At 33.7% G+C, this 25,200-nt stretch overlaps 1 protein-coding gene across 1 annotated transcript in view; it reads right to left on the reverse strand.

Moving 5' to 3' along the window:
* tbx20 (T-box transcription factor 20) overlaps positions 1-13,888 on the reverse strand; it is a 28,371-nt gene extending 14,483 nt beyond the window's left edge. The window contains exons 1-6 of the mRNA XM_061915454.1: positions 13,402-13,888; positions 9,163-9,403; positions 7,223-7,387; positions 5,171-5,279; positions 2,723-2,881; positions 828-904 (exon numbers count right to left, since the gene is read on the reverse strand). Coding sequence (XP_061771438.1) covers positions 828-904; positions 2,723-2,881; positions 5,171-5,279; positions 7,223-7,387; positions 9,163-9,403; positions 13,402-13,531 — 881 coding nt within the window. The 5' untranslated portion in view covers positions 13,532-13,888. The remainder of the gene's footprint in view (positions 1-827; positions 905-2,722; positions 2,882-5,170; positions 5,280-7,222; positions 7,388-9,162; positions 9,404-13,401) is intronic.
* Positions 13,889-25,200: the final 11,312 nt, after the last annotated feature.

Raw genomic sequence — 25,200 nt, forward strand, 5'->3', positions numbered from 1 at the left:
ACCAGAGGGGGAGCACTTCAAATTTTTACACACACTTGTTATTTCATATGTTGACCAGAGGGGGAGCACTTTTAAAACCGACACACAGTCCATTTGAAACATCCCTCCTTTTTGGGACCACCCTCGTTTTGATAGATTTCACCACCAGGGGTGCAAATGAGATCTTTATTTGTATTTTTTTGGTAAAATGCTTAAGTCCGATGACAAAAGAGTCACGGACCACAAATGGCCCCTGTGCCGCACTTGGGGCCACCCAGCTGTAGAAGCTGACTGTTAAATGTTCACTATAGTCTTAGTACCATAGTTTTTTTGTTCATCCTATGGTCTAACGCAGGTTGTCTTACGTCAGCACCGGAAGTCGTAAAATCAGCTGTTCAACCGGCCATTTTTTTCGGGGATGAATAGGGAAGTCCTTCTTTAGCTGCCGTCTTGTTTTATCATATTTGGCTGCCTTTGCACCTGTCAATGTTTATTCTTATATGCACATTAAATCAACAAAAAAATCCTGACTTTGGAGCAATGTTCACGGACTCTAGTATTTGGCTCTCTATTAGATGCAATGCTTTTCCGTATTGGGAACATGATTTACGTCCTAACTTGTTCACACCTCCTCATATGGAACCTACTTTTCCTTGTGGGTGTCTCAAGAAGGGTAGAAATACAAGAACACACACACAAGCTATATCCCAACACACTATTTCGTTATCCGCCGGGCAGGAAAACAAGGCGTGGAAAGAAAAGAGTAAACACCAAATCTGTTAAAAGCACACAAACACACACATTCAAAAAGCAAACACACACACTGCAGGTCCCAGAATTCTTTGTACCTCTCCATGTCGGTCAGCCGCGACGAATCCCGGAACCCTTTGGCGAAAGGATTGCTGTCAATCTTCAGCTTGGTGATCTAACACAAATGCATACAAACACACAAATGAACACAACGGAAAATGCAAGAAGCAGTTCCAAAGTGTCAAAATTTAGAGTGTCCGCCCTGAGATCGGTAGGTCGTGAGTTCAAACCCCGGACCGAGTCGTACCAAAGACTAAAAAAACGGGACCCGTTACCTCCCTGCTTGGCACTCAGCATCAAAGGTTGGAATTGGGGGTTAAATCACCAAAAATAATTCCCGGGCGTGGCCACCACTGCTGCTCACTGCTCCCCTCACCTCCCAGGGGATGATCAAGGGGATGGGTCAAATGCAGTGGACACATTTCACCACACCTCGTGTGTGTGTGTGTGTGTGTGTGTGTGTGTGTGTGTGTGTGTGTGTGAGACAATCATTGATTGATTGATTGATTGATTGATTGATACTTTTATTAGTAGATTGCACAGTACAGTACATATTCCATACAATTGACCACTAAATGGTAACACCCGAATAAGTTTTTCAACTTGTTTAAGTCGGGGTCCACGTTAATCAATTCATGGTACTTTAACTTGTTTTGTTGTGCTTATTGTGCTGATGTTTGTGTGTTTTGAAACACAAAAAAATAATTTTTTTGTCAATTTTCGGACACACGTGACTAAAAAGTCGAAACTCCGCATTGAGAAGCGTTTGTATGTAATACAGAGCTAACAGGCCAATGTGTTGTTTAGGGATCGGGTCGTAAAGTGTACAGTAAATGACTTTAAAAAATAAAATAAATGTTACTCGTTACTTCACCACGAAATATAATTAAATTGCTAATGGAATTACTATTTAATTAATGGTATTAATTACTAGGTAAAGTCATTCATGTGTCACTTTAATAACAAACTTGAAATATCTGGCATGTGTAGTTCAGTGACGTTTCATGAAAGCGGGGTGTGTGTGTGACGTTTCAGTTTGGCCAGCTGTGTTTGTTAGCTTAGCAACGGCAGTGACCCTTTTATTTGACTCTTTTAGCGCTAGTTAACACAGAGATTGAATGTGTTTTGATGGACTGTGTTATATTCTCGGAGTATTGTTTGGATTGCAATCATAGATGTGGTGTGTATAAGTGCGTGTTTGTCAAGTTTCGGACACACGTGACTAAAAAGTTGAGACTCCGTGTTGAGAAACATTTGAGCTAACAGGCCAATGTGTTGATTAGGGATTGGGTGGTACAGTGTACAGAAAATGACTTAAAAAATAAATAAATAAATAAAATATGAAAATGTTACTCGTTACTTTACCAAGAAATATAATTAAATTGCTAATGGAATTAATATTTAATTAATGGTATTAATTAATAGGTAAAGTCATTTTAATAACAAACTTGAAATATCCGGCATGTGTAGTTGAGTGACGTTTCATGAGAGCGGGGTGTGAGTGTGTGTGGAGAGGGGCATTTAAAAGGCGGTGCCTGTTGCCAAGTGACGTGTGACGTCAGCGAGCGCCTGAGCTCAGCTGTGTTTGTTAGTTTAGCGGCTCCTTTGAACCCATTTATCGGATTCTTGTAGCGCCGGTTAACAAAGAGATTGAGTGTGTTTTGATGGCTGTGTTATCTTCTCGGGGTATTGTTTGGATTGCAATCATGGATGTGGTGTGTATAAGTGCGTGTTTACACGTTGTTTGCTGTGTGATGCTGCCTCCTTCTATTCGATGGCACATTTATTCGTCGCTTTCATGAGTAAAACAAATATCGGAAACGGCATCGTCATGTCGAGAAAAGTAATGAATTCGATGACTCGTTGCTAGTAAAAGTAGCGAGTTCTTATATAACCTTGTTAATAGTAACATTCTGATGGGTGTGCGACTCACCAGCTGGTTCTGGTAGGCGGTGACGGCGGTGAAGACGGTCTCCACGAAGACGAAGGTGCGGAATTCCTCGGACTTGAAGTTGAGCAGCGAGGCCGTGTGCTCCTTCTTCTTGATGATGTGAACACGAGGTTGGTATTTGTGCATGGAGTTCAGGATGATCTGCAGGAGTACAACCTTTTAGTGACACTTGAACGCATCATTTTATTTCACTGACTTCAAACACCTCCTTTTGAACATATTTTCTTAGTTTTATTTGCGATACATCCTTTTACTGGTTGTATTTTTAAACACTTTTCATTTTTATTTTTGAACACATTTCCTTTTTTTGGACACATCATTTTATTTGATTAAATTTTGAACACATCCTTTTTTTATTTTATTTAAAGTATTTTTTTATTCATCATTTTATTTTAGCTACTTTGAACACATTTAATTTCATTTTCAAATACATTTTTTGAAAGCAAACTTTTTTTTTAGTTATTTTAAAAAACACATTTTTACTTATTTTATTTTTGAACATATTGTTTAATTTTTTAACACATTTTAAATTATTCCTGAACACATCCTTTTGTATTAAACACATCATTTCATACATTTTATTCCTCAATACCTAATTTAGTTTTGAATAGATTTTTTAGAATTTTTAAACACATTTTATTAACTTTATTAGTTAATTTTTACTGTAATTTTACTCCGGTTTACTTGTTGAAAACATAATTTTGTATATTTTATTCCTGCACACAACATTTTATGTATTTTCTTAAGCATCCTTTTTTTATTCATTTTATTTTTGAAAACTTCATTTTATTTTATTTTCAAACATATTTTAATTGTATTTCTGAATGCATACTTTTATTTTATTTTGAAACACATTCTTTTAAACACATTTTGTTATTTGTGAATGCATTATTTTTTTAAGATTAGTTTTGAATAAATGTTTTTTGATTTTTAAACACATTTCATGTACTTTGTTCTTTAATGCAATTGTATTTTTTTTTACTTTTGGAAAACATACTTTTATATATATTATTCCTGCACACAACATTTTATGTATTTTTTAAAAACATTTTTTCTATACATTTGATTTTGGAACACTTTATTTTATATTGATTTCAAACACATTTTGTTAATTGTATTTCTGAACACATACTTTTATTTTATTTTGAAACACAAAACATGTTTGAAAGCATAATCTTTTTTATTGTATTCCTGCACACAACATTTTATGTATTTTTTTAAATTTATTTTTTTTATACGTTTTATTTCTAAACACATAATTGTATTTTATTTTCAAACACATTTATTTCTGTATTTATTTATTTTAAACACATTCTGTTAATGTTAGTTCGTAATGCATTATTTCTTATTTTAGTTCTGAATAAATGTTTGTTTGTTTTTTTATCACATTTTATGCACTTTATTCATTAATGCATACTGTAATTGTATATATTTTACTTTCAAAAACATCATTGTATAAAATATATTTTATTCCTGCACACATTTTATGTATTTTTTTAAAACATATTTTTCTATACATTTTATTTTTGAACACATAATTGTATTTTATTTTCAAATTTTTTTATTTATTTATTTATTATTAACACATTTTTTCTGAATGCATTATTTTTTTATTTTAGTTCTGAATAAATGTTTTTTTTCTTATTATTTTTAAATACATTTTATGTACTTTATTCATTAATACATACAGTAATTGTATTTATGTTGATTTTTGGAAAACATACTTTTATATATTTTATTCCTGCACACAACATTTTATGTATTTTTATTTTAAACGTGTTTTTCTATACTTTTTTATTTCTGAGCACATAATTGTCTTTTATTTGCAAACACATTTATTTATTTATTCTAAACACATTTTCTTAATTGTATTTCTGAATGCATTAATTTTTTATTTTAGTTCTGAATTTTTTTTAAACACATTTTATGTACTTTATTCATTAATACTTACTATAATTGTGTTTATTTTACTTTTTCGAAAACATAATAGTATATGTTTTATTCCTGCACACATTTCTAAACACATTGTATTTTGAATGCATCATTTTATCCATTTTATTTTGAACACACTATTTTAAATGTTTAATTCCCGAACGGATCATTTATATATTGATTTTCCAGAACAGAACATTTTATTTATCTTATTTCGAACACAGTTATTTGTTATACATTTTATTTTGATACTCATTATTTTAACACATCTTTAAATTGTTTACGCTTTTGGGGCCTTTACCCCCTAATGCTCTTTAGATAAATGAAAAAAAATATTTACATTTTAGGATCGTGGTGTTGAATCTTGGCTAAAAAAAATCACTTTTTTTCCACTCTGCATATGACAGCAGACCATTTTACATCCAAACGTTTTGCTTTTAATTCAAATGATTCATAAGATTCATTTTATTTTGCGATAAAAAAAAATCATTGACTCACGTGACCATGCTGGTCCAGTTCGTTGTTGGTCAGCTTGACTTTCTCGAAGGAAACCATTTGCTTCATCAGCTGCTCTCCGCTGAAAGGTGAGTCCGGATGAACGTACAACCTGCAGGTGCACACAACCCGAAATCGCGGCGTCAGGCGCTTGCCTCTGATTGGGTTACGGGCCTCCCGACTCGGTGGCCAATCAGCACACAGATGTCTCGTTTTCTTACTTCGCTACTTTAGGAATACAAAATATATTTAAAACGGTCAAATAATTCAGATTCACGATTTTAACGTTAGTCAGCTTTTGAGTAAATTAGATATTTTTTTAATTTGTATTTTTTAACTCATTATTACATCATACAGTATACTCTGTATGTACTTATTATATTTTGATTTGTTGATAATAATTCGTATATTAAATGTATAAATTGATTCGCAAACTTTCAACGTACAACTTGCAGGTTCAAGCGCGGCGCCAGGTGCTCGCCTCTGATTGGCTGACGGGCCTCCCGACTCCGTGGCCAATCAGCGCTCAGATGTCACAACTTCTAGTTTTCTTATTTTTCTTCGCTACTTTAGGAATACAAAATATATTTAAAACGGTCAAATAATTCAGACTTTTAAGATTTTAACGTATTTTTTAATTAAAAATGTTACTAATAATTTAATGTTTGACAGCTTTTGTTTCAATTAAGTATTTTTCTTTAACTAATTATTACATACTACAGTATACTGAGTATGTACGTATTATATTTTTATTTGTTATCAAGTTCATAATAATTCTTATATTAATTATAACATTGATAAGCAAAATATTTAACTACCTATTTCAACTGAGGGACACACAACCCGAAAGCGCGGCGTCAGGTGCTCGTCTCTGATTGGCCGACGGGCCTCCCGACTGATCAGCGCGCAGATGTTACAACTTCTCGTTTTCTTACATCGCTACTTTAAAAACACAAAATACATTAAAAACTGTCAAAATAATTCAGACTTTTACAATTTTAACGTCTTGTTTATTAAAAATCTAACCGATAATTTCAATGTTGACAGCTTTTTAATTCAATTAGGTATTTTTTTAAATGTAATTCAATTTGTTTTAAAACTAATCATTACTGTGTCTATGCTTAATATATTTGCATTTGTTATCAAGTTGATAATAATTCGTATATATTGATTAAATAAATTGATTAGTGCATGTGCCTCACATGCACCCCCCGCGACCCCAAAAGGGACAAGCGGTAGGAAAATGGATGGATGGATAAGCAACTGTTCCACAAATCTTTCGTTTAATGAAACTTCCCTTAAAACATTACCATACATTTAATTTTTACTACACACTAAAAAATGTGGTGTTAAAAAATAACCAAATTTGAACCTAACTGCTTGTTCAAAAGCCCCATATTTGAGTTATTTTAATAAAAAAATGTTTGATTAAATTATTTTCCATTTTGCATCAAATTATTTAACCCAAAAGTTGAGTTATGCTAACTCTATGTTGTTTGATTTATAACCCAACTATTTGGTTGAATTTATTTAACACAAAAGTTGAGTTATGCTCACTACAATATTGGGTTATTCCCAACCCAACTATTGGGTTGAATTTATTTAAGGGTTCAATTTATTCAACTCAAAAGTTGAGTTATGATAACTCAATGTTGGTTGATTCATAACCCAACTATTGGGTTGAATTTATTTAACACAAAAGCTGAGTTATGCTCACTACAATGTTTGGTTATTCCAAACCCAACTATTGGGTTGCGCAAAATAGTTTGTTAAAAAATATACATTTTACAGCAAATAAGATGTGTAATTGGAAATAATGTTAAATAGATTTTAGAAGATAGCCTTTTGCCCAAAAATGCGTTACTCGTTGAAAAACAACCCAAAAATTCCCTTATAAACCCCCCAAAATGGATTGCTCTTCAGAAAAATAACTCCAAAATATAACCCACTATTGGGTTATTTAAAATAACCCAGCATTTTTGAAGTGTGCAGATACATACTTGTGTGTGATAATGAATACAGAGTGCATATGGAAACAACAACATGAGTACCGACCTGGCAGGCAGAGGGGGGTCCGCCTTGCCGGCCACCAGCCACGATGAGCGGTGATAAGCATAGCGATAGCGCTTGTTGTCCACCGGGACTATGTCCATCAGGACTATGTACTTGGAGTCCTGGTCCACCCCGGAGAATGACACACGGATGGTCGGGAACATCCGCCTCAAGAAAAATAAAAAATAAAATAAATAAAAAATCACAATTTTTTATTATGAATGTTAGCCTTAATTATTATTATTATTATTATGAAGAAGAAAAAAGTTGACACTTCTTCATAAAATGTGCAACATAAATGTTGCTCATTTTATAATAATAATATTATTATTATTATTATTATATTATATTATAATAATAACAATAATAGTAATAATAATAATAATTATTATTATTACTATTATGAAGAAAAAAGTTCATTTTATAATAATATTATTATGATATTTTATAATAATAATAATTATATATTATTATTATTGTAATTATTATTACTATTAATTTTTGGGGACACTACTTCATAAAATGAGCAACATAAATGTTGCTCATTTTATAATAATAATTGAATGATTATGATATTACATTATAATAATAACAATAATTGTGATAATAATAATAATAATTATTATTATTACTATTATGAAGAAAAAAGTTCATTTAATAATAATAATATTATTACAATATCATATAATAATAATAATAATAATTAATAATAATTATTATTATTAATAATAATGATTATGATTAGTCTTGTTATTATTATTACTATTATGAAGAAAAAAAGTTGACATTTACGGCATAACATGAGAAACATAAATGTTTATTACTATTGTTATTATTACTACAATAAAGAAAAAAGTCATTTTATAATAATAATAATGTTGTTATAATATTATATAATCTTGATAATAATTGTTATTATTGTTGTTGTTGTTATTATTAATACTATTATGAAGAAAAAAAGTTGACACTACTTCATAAAATGAGTAACATAAATTTTTATTATTAGTAGTAGTATTATTAGTATTATGTATAAAAAAATCATGTTATAATAATAATTTATAATATTATATAATAATGATTATGATAATAATAATATTTTTTATTATTATTGTGGTTATTATTATTAATACTATTATGAAGAAAACAAGTTGACACTAATGAGCAACATAAATGTTTATCAATAAAACATGTAAAGGAATTCAAACTTATACCAAAATATAAATGATAAGGGAACCAATAACTAACTTGGGAAATAAGGCGAATAAAGCAAATGTTTACGAATTTTGCAAAAATAATCAATATGTTAGGAAATTGATTCGCAAAAATGATGAACGAATATCGTTAAAATTACATTTTCATTGGCAAAATAATGTTTTTCTGTCTCTTCAAAATATGTTATTTTTGCGAATACAGTACAACGTTTTTATTTTAAATACATACATAAGAAATCACTTGAAAAATGATGTTCATAAATAAATAATAAATCCGTTTGCGTTCTTTATATTCTGACAGAAAACTATGTTTCCATTCAATTACGTAAATTTAATATTTTAATTTCATCGGATTATGCAAAAATTTTTTTTATTAATGTTATTTTTATGATAAATACTAAAATAAATGATTGTCCTTTTTCCCCCCAAGCAAGTTATCCATCAATTTGTACTTAAAAAAAATATAATAATTAAATGCTTGGGATATTATGTAATATTGTCACGAGGCCCTCCATTAAAATAAGTTTGACACCCCTCCTTTACTCCGTAAAAAACGGCAACTTGTTAAGTTTTATGAATGTTTTCACAACAAATTAGTGTCAAACGAAATAAATAAAAAAACAGTTTGTTATATTTACAGGAAAATTGTGGCGGCCGAGTTGCCCTTTTTTGGCGTTAAAAATATATTTTTTTTTTTTTTTTACAGTGTTTTTTCTCTGCGTTTTCTCTTACCTCCCAGACTTGGTGATGATCATCTCGGTGCCCAGCTCGTGGAACTTGTCCCACAGGTCTTTGGTCTCCAGGCTGCAGGAGATCTTGGCCATCTCCTCGCTGGGGACGCCCGGGCTGGTGGGGATGAGGGGCTCCGTGCACGCCGCGGGCACACTGCCCGCGAACTCCGCGTGCACGTCCAGCGACGACGGGAGGTCGGCGAGGGGCGGCTGGTTGCAGGACGACTTCTCCACGAACTGTTCTGATGGACCCACCCGCACCAGGTATTATTATTTTTTCTATTTTGTTTTTACACACTCTTACTTTGCTAAAAAATACTCGAAAAATATTTATATTTAACTGATGGTAATTGAAGTGAAGGGATTTATATTTATATAGCACTTTTCTCTAATGACTCAAAGCGCTTTTACATAGTGAAACCCAATATCTAAGTTACATTTAAACCAGTGTGGGTGGCACTGGGAGCAGGTGGGTAAAGTGTCTTGCCCAAGGACACAACGGCAGTGACTCGGATGGCGGAAATGGGGATCAAACCTGGAACCCTCAAGTTGCTGGCACGGCCACTCTATCAACCGAGCTATATTGCTTTTGTGTTGTTCATTTAACCCTAGAATTATAATAAATATGTTATTTTTGGTCCCTGTGGGTAATTTTATATATATATATATATATATACACATACATATATATATATATATATATATATATACGTATATATATATATATATATACGTATATATATAGGTATATATACGTATTTATATATATATACGTATATATATATATATATATATATATATATATATATATATATATATACGTATATATATATATATATACATATATATATGTATATATATATATATATACGTATATATATAAATATATATACGTATATATATATATATATATATATATATATACGTATATATATATATATATATATATATATATATTTATATATATATATATATATATATATATATATATATATATATGTATATATATATATATATATATATATATATGTATATATATATATGTAATTGTTAGATCAAATAATCATCATTTTATGATTTACTCAATAAATCTATTTCCTAAAAAGATTTAATATATAATAATTGTATTATTCTCTCATGTTAATTCCATGATTCCGTTGTTATTTGTCTCTGTGGGTGGAGGTGGGAAATTATATATAATATATAAAACATATATTATAACTTCGGTCTTTTTCCCACCACAATGAAAGTGAATTAATAAATTAAATAAATAACATAATTTTAATAAATCATGTATATATATATATATATATATATATATATATATATATATATATATATATATATATATATATATATATATATATGTATCCATCCATTTCCTATCGCTTATTCCCTTTGGGGTCGCAAAGGGTGCTGGTGCCTATCTCAGCGACAATCAGGCGGAAGGCGGCGTACATCCTGGACAAGTCGCCCTCATTGCAGGACATATACATAAGTATATATATATATATATATATATATATATATATATATATATATATATTATAACTTTGGTGAATTAACAAATGACAAAAACAAAATTACGTAATTTTTATAAATTATGTAAAATTGTTCGATCGACTCTGATTTACTCAATAAATATATTCCCTAAAAAGATGTAAGATATAATAATTGTATTATTCTCTAATGTTAATTCCATGATTCTGTTGTTTTTTGTCTCTGTGAGTGGAGTTGGGTAATTTTCAATGTTACATAATATATATTAAAACATCTGTTCTTTATCGCCGACAATGAAAATAAATGAATAATTCAAATAAAAATAAAAAAAAATCCAGATTCCTATAAGTAAATTGATTTTGTTGACTAATTATATTTTTCACACTCTTATTTACTCAGTAAATATTTTCCCTAATGGATGTAATATATGTGATCGTTGTATTTTTTCCTCATGTTAATTTTGTTTTTGTTGTTAATTTTGATCCTGGAATTATGATCTTTCTCCGTGGGAGTATATAGGTGGGTAATTATATATTATATGTTAGGAAATTTGTTACCGATTTATAACGTTTGTTTTAATTTTCCCTACAATAAAAAAAAACATTAATACATTTAATAAATCAAAAATAAGGAGTTTTTGTAACTTGGAAATAAGTAGATTTTTTTTGACTAATTACATTTTTCACAGTCCTATTTACTCACTAAATGTATTCCCTAAAAAGATGTAATATACTGTATACGATCATATTGTTTCATTTATGTTAATTTTGTTTGTGTTCTTTATCTAGTCCTGGAATCCCAATTCATATTTTTTTATTTGTCTCTGTGGGAGTAGGTGGGTAACTATACATTAGAAGTTAGGGAATATGTTACAGATTGACGATATTGGTCCTTCCCCCCACAAAAAAATAAATAATGAATAATTCAAATGAATAAAAAAGTCAACAGTTTTTGGACTTCAAATAAGTTGATTTTATCTACTAATTTTATTTATCACACTTTTATTTACTCACCAAATACATTCCCTAAAAATATCGCATACAGCATGATCATGTTGTTACGTTTGTGTTAATTTTGTTTGTGTTGTTCATTTTAATCCTGGATTTACTTATTATTTGTCTCTGTGGGAGTAGGTTGGTACATGTTAGGAAAAACGTTACAGATTGATAGCATGTTTTTTTTATTTATTTTTTTTAATAAAAACAAATGAAACATTTAAGTAAATAAAGAATCGAGAGTTTTTGGACTTATAAATAAGTTGATTGTATCTACTAATTTTAATTATCACACTCCTATTTACTCACTGAATACATTCCCTAAAAAGATCGAATACAGCATGATTTTATTGTTACGTTCATGTTCGTGTTTTTCATTTCAATTCTGGATTTACTAATTATTTGTCTCTGTGGGAGTAGGTGGGTAATTGTTAGGAACTATTCTACAGATTGATAGCACGTTTATTCAAAAAAAATTTTTTACAATAAAAACAAATGAAAAATTTAAGTAAATAAAGAATCGAGAGTTTTTGGACTCACAAATAAGTTGATTGTATCTACTAATTTTAATTATCACACTCCTATTTACTCAATAGATACATTCCCTAAAAAGATCGAATACAGCATGATTTTATTGTTACGTTCATGTTCGTGTTTTTCATTTCATTTCTGGATATACTAATTATTTGTTTCTGTGTGTGTAGGTGGGTATATGTCAGAAGCTATATTACAGATTGATAGCAAGTTTTTTTTATTTAATATTTTTTTTTTTTACAATAAAAGCATATTAATGATTTAAGTTAATAAAAAATTAAGAGTTTTTGGACTTAAAAATAAGTTTATTGTATCTACTAATTTTATTTATCACACTCTCATTTACTCACTTAATACACTTCCTAAAAAGATTGAATAAAGTATAATTTTATTGTTACATTCATGTTCATGTTGTTCATTTTAATTCTGGATTTACTAATTATTTGTCTCTGTGGGAGTAGGTGGGTACATGTTAGGAACTATAGAATAGAATAGAATAGAAAGTACTTTATTGATCCCTGGGGGAAATTCAGCACCACAGTTCACTCTCAATAGACAATAATAATAATAAATAATATAATTTATATCATATATCATATATATAAATATATATATAATACATAACATATTAATAATATAAATCTATTCTACATATATTCTACATTTAAGTGCAGTCAAGAAGGAACTATACTATACTACAGATTGATAGCAATTTTTTTATTATTATTTTTTTTTACAATGAAAACAAATTAATGTTTTAAGTTAATAAAAAATTAAGAGTTTTAACTTAATCACACACACTAAAAATATTATAGTGTTAAAATATCATTGCATATTTACATTCTATCCATCACCAATAAAGTACATGAATTAAACAATACATTATGAATCTGTATATTCACATAAAACTATACAAATGTTTATTATTTATTTATTATATATTTATATTTTTTTGTCCCTCCAGTATTTATTTTATCCATTTCCTTTTATTATTGTGTTACCTTATATGACATTCACTATAATTAGTGTTTATGTCTGAAATAAATAAAATGAGGCAATGTCATATTGTATAATTTTGTGAAATCATTACTACCAAGTAATAAAAAAATAAAGAAAACATTTAATTTATTTGGCATTTAAATTTTCCCTCTTCAAAATAACTATGTTTTATAAATTGTCCACGTTTAATGTGCAAAAGGAAGTATGAGTACCGAGGGGCTTGATGGTGTTCTCCTCGGCCTCCTTCTCCCGGCTCGGCTTCCCGCTGGACATGAGAGCGGCGATGGAGAAGGCGTTGGCCCGGGAGGACAGCTGCGGCTTCGGGGAGGAAGTGTACTCCATGTCGCTGAAGAACCACCAAAAAAAAAAAAAAAAAAAGTTCTTAAAAAAAAAAAAAGTTCTAAAAAAATAAATAATACAAAATATTCTCCTACTTTGGCAGAAAATATGCCGATCACCCCCCCACGCCCCCCGTGGAGAGGCGTGCTCCTGCTGGACGTGGAACTTTAGCAAGTCCGGAGCGCGTGCATGGCGGGGTTTTGGAACTCTTCCACGAAAGAAGAAGAAGAAAAAGTTCCACGGTGACTTCCACGGTGCGTGTCTGAGGTGGCGCGTCTTTAGCGAGCTCGGCCGCAACTTCTCTGGCTTTTGACTCCACTCCGTCCGCCAATCAGCGGACTTGGCTTCCACGCGACGTCATTCCGCCTCAGCAGCCAATCAAACGCCGGCTTGCTCGGACATGTGGCGGTGGGCACGTGGGAGTGGGGGGGGGGGGGGGGGGGGGGGGGGGGGGGTTGGAATGACGTCATGGCCCAGAAGCTCTTGGTATGGGTCCATTAAAGAGCTGGTGTTGATGACTCTTAAAATACAACTTTTTCACGCAGATTGAAAAAAAAATAAAATAAAAAATCCACACAAATTATGTTTAATAATTCGGCAAAATTACAAGAAACAAACCTTTCCGAATCAGACTGAAACAACTTTTTTATTTTTTATTTTTTTTAATAATTTTTTTTACCAACTACCACCGTGATGACACACATTAAAATACAGTATTATAGTACAGTGGTCCCCAACCTTTTTGGAGCTGCGGACCGGTCAACGCTTGAAAATTTGTCCCAAAAATACAATTGTGTGCTTACGGACTGTATCCCTGCAGAATGTATTGACCTATATTGATATATGAGGTGGCGACTTGTCCAGGGTGTACCCCGCCCGATTGTAACTGAGATAGGCGCCAGCGCCCCCCGCAACCCCAAAAAAGGGAATAAGCGGTAGAAAATGGATGGATGGATGTATATATTGTGTTTTTTCCATCCATCCATCCATTTTCTACTGCTTATTCCCTTTTGGGGTCGCGGGGGGCACTGGCGCCTATCTCAGCTACAATCTTTTTTTTTTTATGTTGATTTAATAATTAAAAAAAACAAAAAAAAGTTATTTTTATTTTTTAGAATTTTTTATTTCTTGTGCGGCCCGGTATCAATCGGTCCGCGGACCAGTACCGGGCCGCGGCCCGTTGGTTGGGGACCACTGATATAGTAGGCCTAAGTCAAGGGTCAGCAACCCTTTGGTTCCGCCCTCGTGGCTCTCTGTAGCATTTTAAAAAAGGAATGAAAATGGAAAGAAATTTGGAAATATATATATATATTTTGTGTTTTAGTATGTTTATTGTTTAAGGACAAACCTTCCCAATTGTTAGAAAGCCCACAGTTTAATATGTGTGTGTGTGTGTGTGTGTGTGTGTGTGTGTGTGTGTGTGTGTGTGTGTGTGTGTGTGTGTAGGCTTCACTGATGAAAGTATCAATCGGTCCGCGGACCAGTACCGGGCCGCGGCCCGTTGGTTGGGGACCACTGATATAGTAGGCCTAAGTCAAGGGTCAGCAACCCTTTGGTTCCGCCCTCGTGGCTCTCTGTAGCATTTTAAAAAAAGGAATGAAAATGGAAAGAAATTTGGAAATATATATATATATTTTGTGTTTTAGTATGTTTATTGTTTAAGGACAAACCTTCCCAATTGTTAGAAAGCCCACAGTTTAATATGTGTGTGTGTGTGTGTGTGTGTGTGTGTATTTGTGTGTGTGTGTGTGTGTGTGTGTGTGTGTGTGTGTGTGTGTGTGTGTGTGTGTGTGTAGGCTTCACTGATGAGAGTATTTGTCCATCGTTTTGTCCTACTAATTTCGGCGGTTCTTGAACTCACCATTGTGTGGACTGTGACGCAACAGTTTGTTTACATTTGCGATCTTCCACTCCTTTGTCTCATTTCGACCACCAAACATTTTATGCTGTGCGTGAATGCACAGAGGTGCGCTTTGTTTATATTTAAGATCTTCCACTCCTTTGTCTCATTTTGACCACCAAACGTTTTATGCTGTGCGTGAATGCACAAAGGTGCACTTTGTTTTACATTTAAGATCTTGCACTCCTTTGTCTCATTTTGACCACCAAACGTTTAATGCTGTGCGTGAATGCACAAAGGTGCGCTTTGTTCACATTTAAGATCTTCCACTCCTTTATCTCATTCTGACCACCAAACGTTTTATGCTGCACAAAGGTGCACTTTGTTTACATTTAAGATCTTCAACTCGTTTGTCTCACTTTGAGACACCAAACGTTTAATGCTGTGCGTGAATGCACAAAGGTGCGCTTTGTTTACATTTAAAATCTTCCACTCCTTAGTCCCCTTTTGACCACCGAAACGTTTAATGCTGTGCGTGAATGCACAAAGGTGCGCTTTGTTTACATTTAAAATTTTCCACTCTTTTGTCCCATTTTGACCACCTAACGTTTTATGCTGTGCGTGAATGCACAAAGGTGCGCTTTGTTTACATTTAAGATCTTCCACTCCTTTGTCTCATTTTGACCACCAAACGTTTTATGCTGTGCGTGACTGCACAAAGTGCGCTTTGTTTACATTTAAGATCTTCCACTCGTTTGTCTCATTTTGACCAGCTAACGTTTTATACTGTGCGTGAATGCACAAAGGTGCGCTTTGTTTACATTTAAGATCTTGCACTCCTTTGTCTCATTTTGACCACCAAACGTTTTATGCTGTGTGTCACTGCACAAAGGTGCGCTTTGTTTACATTTAAGATCTTCCATTCGTTTGTCTCATTTTGACCACTAAACGTTTTATGCTATGTGTCACTACACAATGGTGCGCTTTGTTTACATTTAAGATCTTCCACTCCTTTGTCTCATTTTGACCACCAAACGTTTTATGCTGTGTTTTACTACACAAGGGTGCGCTTTGTTTATATTTAAGATCTTCCACTCCTTTGTCTCATTTTGACCACCTAACGTTTTATGCTGTGCGTGAATGCACAAAGGTGCGCTTTGTTTACATTTAAGATCTTCCACTCCTTTGTCTCATTTTGACCACCAAACGTTTAATGCTGTGCGTGAATGTACAAAGGTGCGCTTTGTTTACATTTAAGATCTTCCACTCCTTTATCTCATTTTGACCACCAAACGTTTTATGCTACACAAAGTTGCACTTTGTTTACATTTAAGATCTTCCACTCGTTTGTCTCACTTTGAGACACCAAACGTTTAATGCTGTGCGTGAATGCACATAGGTGCGCTTTGTTTACATTTAAGATCTTCCACTCCTTTTGTCTCATTTTGACCACCAAACGTTTAATGCTGTGCGTGAATGCACAAAGGTGCGCTTTGTTTACATTTAAAATCTTCCACTCTTTTGTCCCATTTTGACCACCTAACGTTTTATGCTGTGCGTGAATGCACAAAGGTGCGCTTTGTTTACATTTAAGATCTTCCACTCCTTTGCCTCATTTTGACCACCAAACGTTTTATGCTGTGCGTGACTGCACAAAGGTGCGCTTTGTTTACATTTAAGATCTTCCACTCGTTTGTCTCATTTTGACCACCTAACGTTTTATGCTGTGCGTGAATGCACAAAGGTGCGCTTTGTTTACATTTAAGATCTTCCACTCCTTTGTCTCATTTTGACCACCAAACGTTTAATGCTGTGCGTGAATGCACAAAGGTGCGCTTTGTTTACATTTAAGATCTTACACTCCTTTGTCTCATTTTGACCACCAAACGTTTTATGCTGTGTGTCACTGCACAAAGGTGCACTTTGTTTTACATTTAAGATCTTGCACTCCTTTGTCTCATTTTGACCACCAAACGTTTAATGCTGTGCGTGAATGCACAAAGGTGCGCTTTGTTCACATTTAAGATCTTACACTCCTTTATCTCATTCTGACCACCAAACGTTTTATGCTGCACAAAGGTGCACTTTGTTTACATTTAAGATCTTCAACTCGTTTGTCTCACTTTGAGACACCAAACGTTTAATGCTGTGCGTGAATGCACAAAGGTGCGCTTTGTTTACATTTAAAATCTTCCACTCCTTAGTCCCCTTTTGACCACCGAAACGTTTTATGCTGTGCGTGAATGCACATAGGTGCGCTTTGTTTAAATTTAAGATCTACCACTCCTATGTCTCATTTTGACCACCAAACGTTTAATGCTGTGCGTGAATGCACAAAGGTGCGCTTTGTTTACATTTAAAATCTTCCACTCTTTTGTCCCATTTTGACCACCTAACGTTTTATGCTGTGCGTGAATGCACAAAGGTGCGCTTTGTTTACATTTAAGATCTTCCACTCCTTTGTCTCATTTTGACCACCAAACGTTTTATGCTGTGCGTGACTGCACAATGGTGCGCTTTGTTTACATTTAAGATCTTCCACTCGTTTGTCTCATTTTGACCACCTAACGTTTTATGCTGTGCGTGAATGCACAAAGGTGCGCTTTGTTTACATTTAAGATCTTACACTCCTTTGTCTCATTTTGACCACCAAACGTTTAATGCTGTGCTTTAATGCACAAAGGTGCGCTTTGTTTACATTTAAGATCTTCCACTCCTTTGGTTCATTTTGACCACCAAACGTTTTATGCTGTGCGTGAATGCACAAAGGTGCACTTTGTTTTACATTTAAGATCTTGCACTCCTTTGTCTCATTTTGACCACCAAACGTTTAATGCTGTGCGTGAATGCACAAAGGTGCGCTTTGTTCACATTCAAGATCTTCCACTCCTTTATCTCATTCTGACCACCAAACGTTTTATGCTGCACAAAGGTGCACTTTGTTTACATTTAAGATCTTCAACTCGTTTGTCTCACTTTGAGACACCAAACGTTTAATGCTGTGCGTGAATGCACAAAGGTGCGCTTTGTTTACATTTAAACTCTTCCACTCCTATGTCTCATTTTGACCACCGAAACGTTTTATGCTGTGCGTGAATGCACATAGGTGCGCTTTGTTTAAATTTAAGATCTACCACTCCTATGTCTCATTTTGACCACCAAACGTTTAATGCTGTGCGTGAATGCACAAAGGTGCGCTTTGTTTACATTTAAAATCTTCCACTCTTTTGTCCCATTTTGACCACCTAACGTTTTATGCTGTGCGTGAATGCACAAAGGTGCGCTTTGTTTACATTTAAGATCTTCCACTCCTTTGTCTCATTTTGACCACCAAACGTTTTATGCTGTGCGTGACTGCACAAAGGTGCGCTTTGTTTACATTTAAGATCTTCCACTCGTTTGTCTCATTTTGACCACCTAACGTTTTATACTGTGCGTGAATGCACAAAGGTGCGCTTTGTTTACATTTAAGATCTTGCACTCCTTTGTCTCATTTTGACCACCAAACGTTTTATGCTGTGTGTCACTGCACAAAGGTGCGCTTTGTTTACATTTAAGATCTTCCATTCGTTTGTCTCATTTTGACCACTAAACGTTTTATGCTATGTGTCACTACACAATGGTGCGCTTTGTTTACATTTAAGATCTTCCACTCCTTTGTCTCATTTTGACCACCAAACGTTTTATGCTGTGTTTTACTACACAAGGGTGCGCTTTGTTTATATTTAAGATCTTCCACTCCTTTGTCTCATTTTGACCACCTAACGTTTTATGCTGTGCGTGAATGCACAAAGGTGCGCTTTGTTTACATTTAAGATCTTCCACTCCTTTGTCTCATTTTGACCACCAAACGTTTAATGCTGTGCGTGAATGTACAAAGGTGCGCTTTGTTTACATTTAAAATCTTCCACTCTTTTGTCCCATTTTGACCACCTAACGTTTTATGCTGTGCGTGAATGCACAAAGGTGCGCTTTGTTTACATTTAAGATCTTCCACTCCTTTGTCTCATTTTGACCACCAAACGTTTTATGCTGTGCGTGACTGCACAAAGGTGCGCTTTGTTTACATTTAAGATCTTCCACTCGTTTGTCTCATTTTGACCACCTAACGTTTTATACTGTGCGTGAATGCACAAAGGTGCGCTTTGTTTACATTTAAGATCTTGCACTCCTTTGTCTCATTTTGACCACCAAACGTTTTATGCTGTGTGTCACTGCACAAAGGTGCGCTTTGTTTACATTTAAGATCTTCCATTCGTTTGTCTCATTTTGACCACTAAACGTTTTATGCTATGTGTCACTACACAATGGTGCGCTTTGTTTACATTTAAGATCTTCCACTCCTTTGTCTCATTTTGACCACCAAACGTTTTATGCTGTGTTTTACTACACAAGGGTGCGCTTTGTTTATATTTAAGATCTTCCACTCCTTTGTCTCATTTTGACCACCTAACGTTTTATGCTGTGCGTGAATGCACAAAGGTGCGCTTTGTTTACATTTAAGATCTTCCACTCCTTTGTCTCATTTTGACCACCAAACGTTTAATGCTGTGCGTGAATGTACAAAGGTGCGCTTTGTTTACATTTAAGATCTTCCACTCCTTTATCTCATTTTGACCACCAAACGTTTTATGCTACACAAAGTTGCACTTTGTTTACATTTAAGATCTTCCACTCGTTTGTCTCACTTTGAGACACCAAACGTTTAATGCTGTGCGTGAATGCACATAGGTGCGCTTTGTTTACATTTAAGATCTTCCACTCCTTTTGTCTCATTTTGACCACCAAACGTTTAATGCTGTGCGTGAATGCACAAAGGTGCGCTTTGTTTACATTTAAAATCTTCCACTCTTTTGTCCCATTTTGACCACCTAACGTTTTATGCTGTGCGTGAATGCACAAAGGTGCGCTTTGTTTACATTTAAGATCTTCCACTCCTTTGTCTCATTTTGACCACCTAACGTTTTATGCTGTGCGTGAATGCACAAAGGTGCGCTTTGTTTACATTTAAGATCTTCCACTCCTTTGTCTCATTTTGACCACCAAACGTTTAATGCTATGTGTCACTACACAATGGTGCGCTTTGTTTACATTTAAGATCTTCCACTCCTTTGTCTCATTTTGACCACCAAACGTTTTATGCTGTGTTTTACTACACAAGGGTGCGCTTTGTTTATATTTAAGATCTTCCACTCCTTTGTCTCATTTTGACCACCTAACGTTTTATGCTGTGCGTGAATGCACAAAGGTGCGCTTTGTTTACATTTAAGATCTTCCACTCCTTTGTCTCATTTTGACCACCAAACGTTTAATGCTGTGCGTGAATGTACAAAGGTGCGCTTTGTTTACATTTAAGATCTTCCACTCCTTTATCTCATTTTGACCACCAAACGTTTTATGCTACACAAAGTTGCACTTTGTTTACATTTAAGATCTTCCACTCGTTTGTCTCACTTTGAGACACCAAACGTTTAATGCTGTGCGTGAATGCACATAGGTGCGCTTTGTTTACATTTAAGATCTTCCACTCCTTTTGTCTCATTTTGACCACCAAACGTTTAATGCTGTGCGTGAATGCACAAAGGTGCGCTTTGTTTACATTTAAAATCTTCCACTCTTTTGTCCCATTTTGACCACCTAACGTTTTATGCTGTGCGTGAATGCACAAAGGTGCGCTTTGTTTACATTTAAGATCTTCCACTCCTTTGTCTCATTTTGACCACCAAACGTTTTATGCTGTGCGTGACTGCACAAAGGTGCGCTTTGTTTACATTTAAGATCTTCCACTCGTTTGTCTCATTTTGACCACCTAACGTTTTATGCTGTGCGTGAATGCACAAAGGTGCGCTTTGTTTACATTTAAGATCTTACACTCCTTTGTCTCATTTTGACCACCAAACGTTTAATGCTGTGCTTTAATGCACAAAGGTGCGCTTTGTTTACATTTAAGATCTTCCACTCATTTGTCTGATTTTGAGCACCAAACGTTTTATGCTGTGTGTCACTGCACAAAGGTGCGCTTTGTTTACATTTAAGATGTTCCACTCGTTTGTCTCATTTTGACCACTAAACGTTTTATGCTATGTGTCACTACACAATGGTGCGCTTTGTTTACATTTAAGATATTCCACTCCTTTGTCTCATTTTGACCACCAAACGTTTTATGCTGTTTTACTACACAAGGGTGCGCTTTGTTTATATTTAAGATCTTCCACTCCTTTGTCTCATTTTGACCACCTAACGTTTTATGCTGTGCGTGAATGCACAAAAGTGCGCTTTCTTTACATTTAAGATCTTCCACTCCTTTGTCTCATTTTGACCACCAAACGTTTTATGCTGTGCGTGAATGCACAAAGGTGCACTTTGTTTTACATTTAAGATTTTGCACTCCTTTGTCTCATTTTGACCACCAAACGTTTAATGCTGTGCATGAATGCACAAAGGTGCGCTTTGTTTACATTTAAGATCTTCCACTCCTTTGTCTCATTTTGACCACCAAACGTTTAATGCTGTGCGTGAATGCACAAAGGTGCGCTTTGTTTACATTTAAGATCTTACACTCCTTTGTCTCATTTTGACCACCAAACGTTTTAGGCTGTGTTTTACTACACAAGGGTGCGCTTTGTTTATATTTAAGATCTTCCACTCCTTTGTCTCATTTTGACCACCTAACGTTTTATGCTGTGCGTGAATGCACAAAGGTGCGCTTTGTTTACATTTAGGATCTTACACTCCTTTGTCTCATTTTGACCACCAAACGTTTTATGCTGTGCGTGAATGCACAAAGGTGCGCTTTTTTTACATTTAAGATCTTGCACTCCTTTGTCTCATTTTGAACACCAAACGTTTAATGCTGTGCGTGAATGCACAAAGGTGCGCTTTGTTTACATTTAAGATCTTCCACTCCTTTGTCTCATTTTGACCACCAAACGTTTAATGCTGTGCGTGAATGCACAAAGGTGCGCTTTGTTTACATTTAAGATCTTACACTCCTTTGTCTCATTTTGACCACCAAACGTTTTATGCTGTGTGTCACTGCACAAAGGTGCGCTTTGTTTACATTTAAGATCTTCCACTCCTTTGTCTCATTTCGACCACTAAACGTTTTATGCTATGTGTCACTACACAATGGTGCGCTTTGTTTACATTTAAGATCTTCCACTCCTTTGTCTCATTTTGACCACCAAACGTTTTATGCTGTGTTTTACTACACAAGGGTGCGCTTTGTTTATATTTAAGATCCTCCACTCCTTTGTCTCATTTTGACCAGCTAACGTTTTATGCTGTGCGTGACTGCACAAAGGTGCGCTTTGTTTACATTTATGATCTTCCACTCCTTTGTCTCATTTTGACCAACACATGTTTTATGCTGTGCGTGACTGCACAAAGGTGCCCTTTTTTTTACATTTAAGATCTTCCACTCCTTTGTCTCAATTTGACCACCAAACGTTTTATGCTGTGCGTGAATGCACAAAGGTGTGCTTTGTTGATGTTATCGACTTGCTGGAGTGCTAATCCGGCATACTTAGTCACTGCATGACTGCAAGCTAATCAATGCTAACATGCTGTTTATGCTAGCTGTATGTACGTATTGCATCATTATGCCTTCTTTGTAGGTATACTGTATTTGAGCTCATTTAATATCCTTTACTTTTATCCTCCCTGTATGTAATTTAGTTTTGCATGTCTCATGACACATTATCTGTATGTAATATTGACTGTATTTCAGATAGTTGTGTGTGTGCCATGTTGTTCCAGACCACAGCAAACATTACCGAGCTTGCCAAAGATTGTAATAAATCTATTAAAAGCTGTTTCCTTTTACTCGGACACACATATCTAACAAACTTATTTGATATTTTTGGCCAATGAGACATTACACACAGTTTGAACAGTAACACCGTGTTTAAAAATTGTAATTAGGTGATTGTTTTGGAACACCACTAGATGGAGCTCACGTACAACTAGTGGTTCCACAGATTGAGAGTCACCGCTCCATAGATGTGACGTTCATGAACAAGTCGAACCTTTTGAGCGGCTCTTTTGAGCCGTTCGTTTGGGAACCATTTTCGATGCACGCGCAAATCGAGCGTCTGCGATTGCACGTGCGAGTAGTCACAGTTAAAGAAAACTTAGCCCAAATGATATAGGCTCCAGCACCCCCCGCAAACTCGAAAGGGACAAGCTGTAGAAAATGGGTGGCTGTATAGTAGCATTTGCATATTTTCTTTAAATAAAAAAACAACAACATAAAAATAAAGATGTTTTTTTATCAATTATCATTATTTTTCATTTGTATTGCAGCTGAGATTGGCTCCAGCAGCCCTTGCGACCCCAAAAGGGACAAGCGGTAAAAAAAATGGATGGATGTATAAATGTTTTTTCTATTTATTTTTATTTGGATTTACTTTTCGGGTTCAACATCCATCAGTGTGTGAATGTGTGTGTGAATGGGTAAATGTGGAAGTAGTGTCAAAGCGCTTTGAGTACCTTGAAGGTAGAAAAGCGCTATACAAGTACAACCCATTTATTTATTTATTTATTTAAAGCAGTGATTAAATTGTGGTACCCGTCTCCGTCTAGTAGCAGGCCAAAGAATCACTCAATTAAACATTCAAACACAGTGTTACCGTTCAACTTGTAAGTATTGTTACTGTGGCCAAAGATATTAAATATACTGAATGAATACTTCGGCCTACTACGCTACTGTATTTTAATGCTGGTCATTATGGTGGCCCTTGGAGAGCCAAGTGTTTATTAAAGTGGGTAGTTGGTGGAAAAAGGTGGACACCTCTAATCTAAAGAGTAGTTTAGGCGTACGGTAGTACAATTTGCTACTCAGAATGTAATTATTTCCAAATTTTTGTTATAATTTTATTTTTACTCTTTATATCAATTATGGCACTTTGTTCTTACTGATTATTTGTGATGTTATTTTCTGTATTGTTAAAATGTTACACATTTTTAGGTGAGGGAAAATTTAAACTAGTCACTCACTACCCACTATTAAAATACAAAAAAGGGGGGGAAAAGAAAACAACAATAACAATATATATATATATACATATATATATATATATATACATATATATATATATATATATATATATATATATATATATATATATATATATATATATATATATATATATATATATTTACATATATATATATATATTTACATATATATATATACATATATTTTTTACATATATATATATATATATATTTACATATATATATATATATATATATATACACACACACACACACACCCACACAGCCACACACGTTTGTATAGCCAATATTTTTGTTGTAGTAATATTTATACCTTATATATATCCATTAATGCACTATTTTCTTACCTATTATATGCTTGTGATTTGATTTTCAATATTCTCAAAAGGCTAAACATTTTTAAGTGAGGGAAAATTTTAACTAGTTAGTCACTTTAAAAAAAATAAAAATAAAAACAACATACACACACACGTATATATATATATATATATATATATATATATATACATATATATGTATATATGTATATTTGTATAGCCAATATTTTTTATTTTTGTTGTAGAAATATTTATTATTTTTTGATCCATTAATGCTCTTTATTGCTATTCATTATTTGTTTGTGATTATGTTTTCTATATTTCTAAAATGCTACACATTTTTAGGTGAGGGAAAATTTGACCTAGTCACTCACTAGCCACTATTAAAAAAAGAAGGAAACATTTTTTGAAAAAAATAAATAAATAAATACATACATACATACAGCCAATATTTTTGTTGTAGCAATATTTATACTTTTTTATATCCACAAATGCAC

Source organism: Nerophis ophidion, linkage group LG11, assembly GCF_033978795.1.
Source record: "Nerophis ophidion isolate RoL-2023_Sa linkage group LG11, RoL_Noph_v1.0, whole genome shotgun sequence".
NCBI classification, from domain to species: Eukaryota; Metazoa; Chordata; class Actinopteri; order Syngnathiformes; family Syngnathidae; genus Nerophis; species Nerophis ophidion.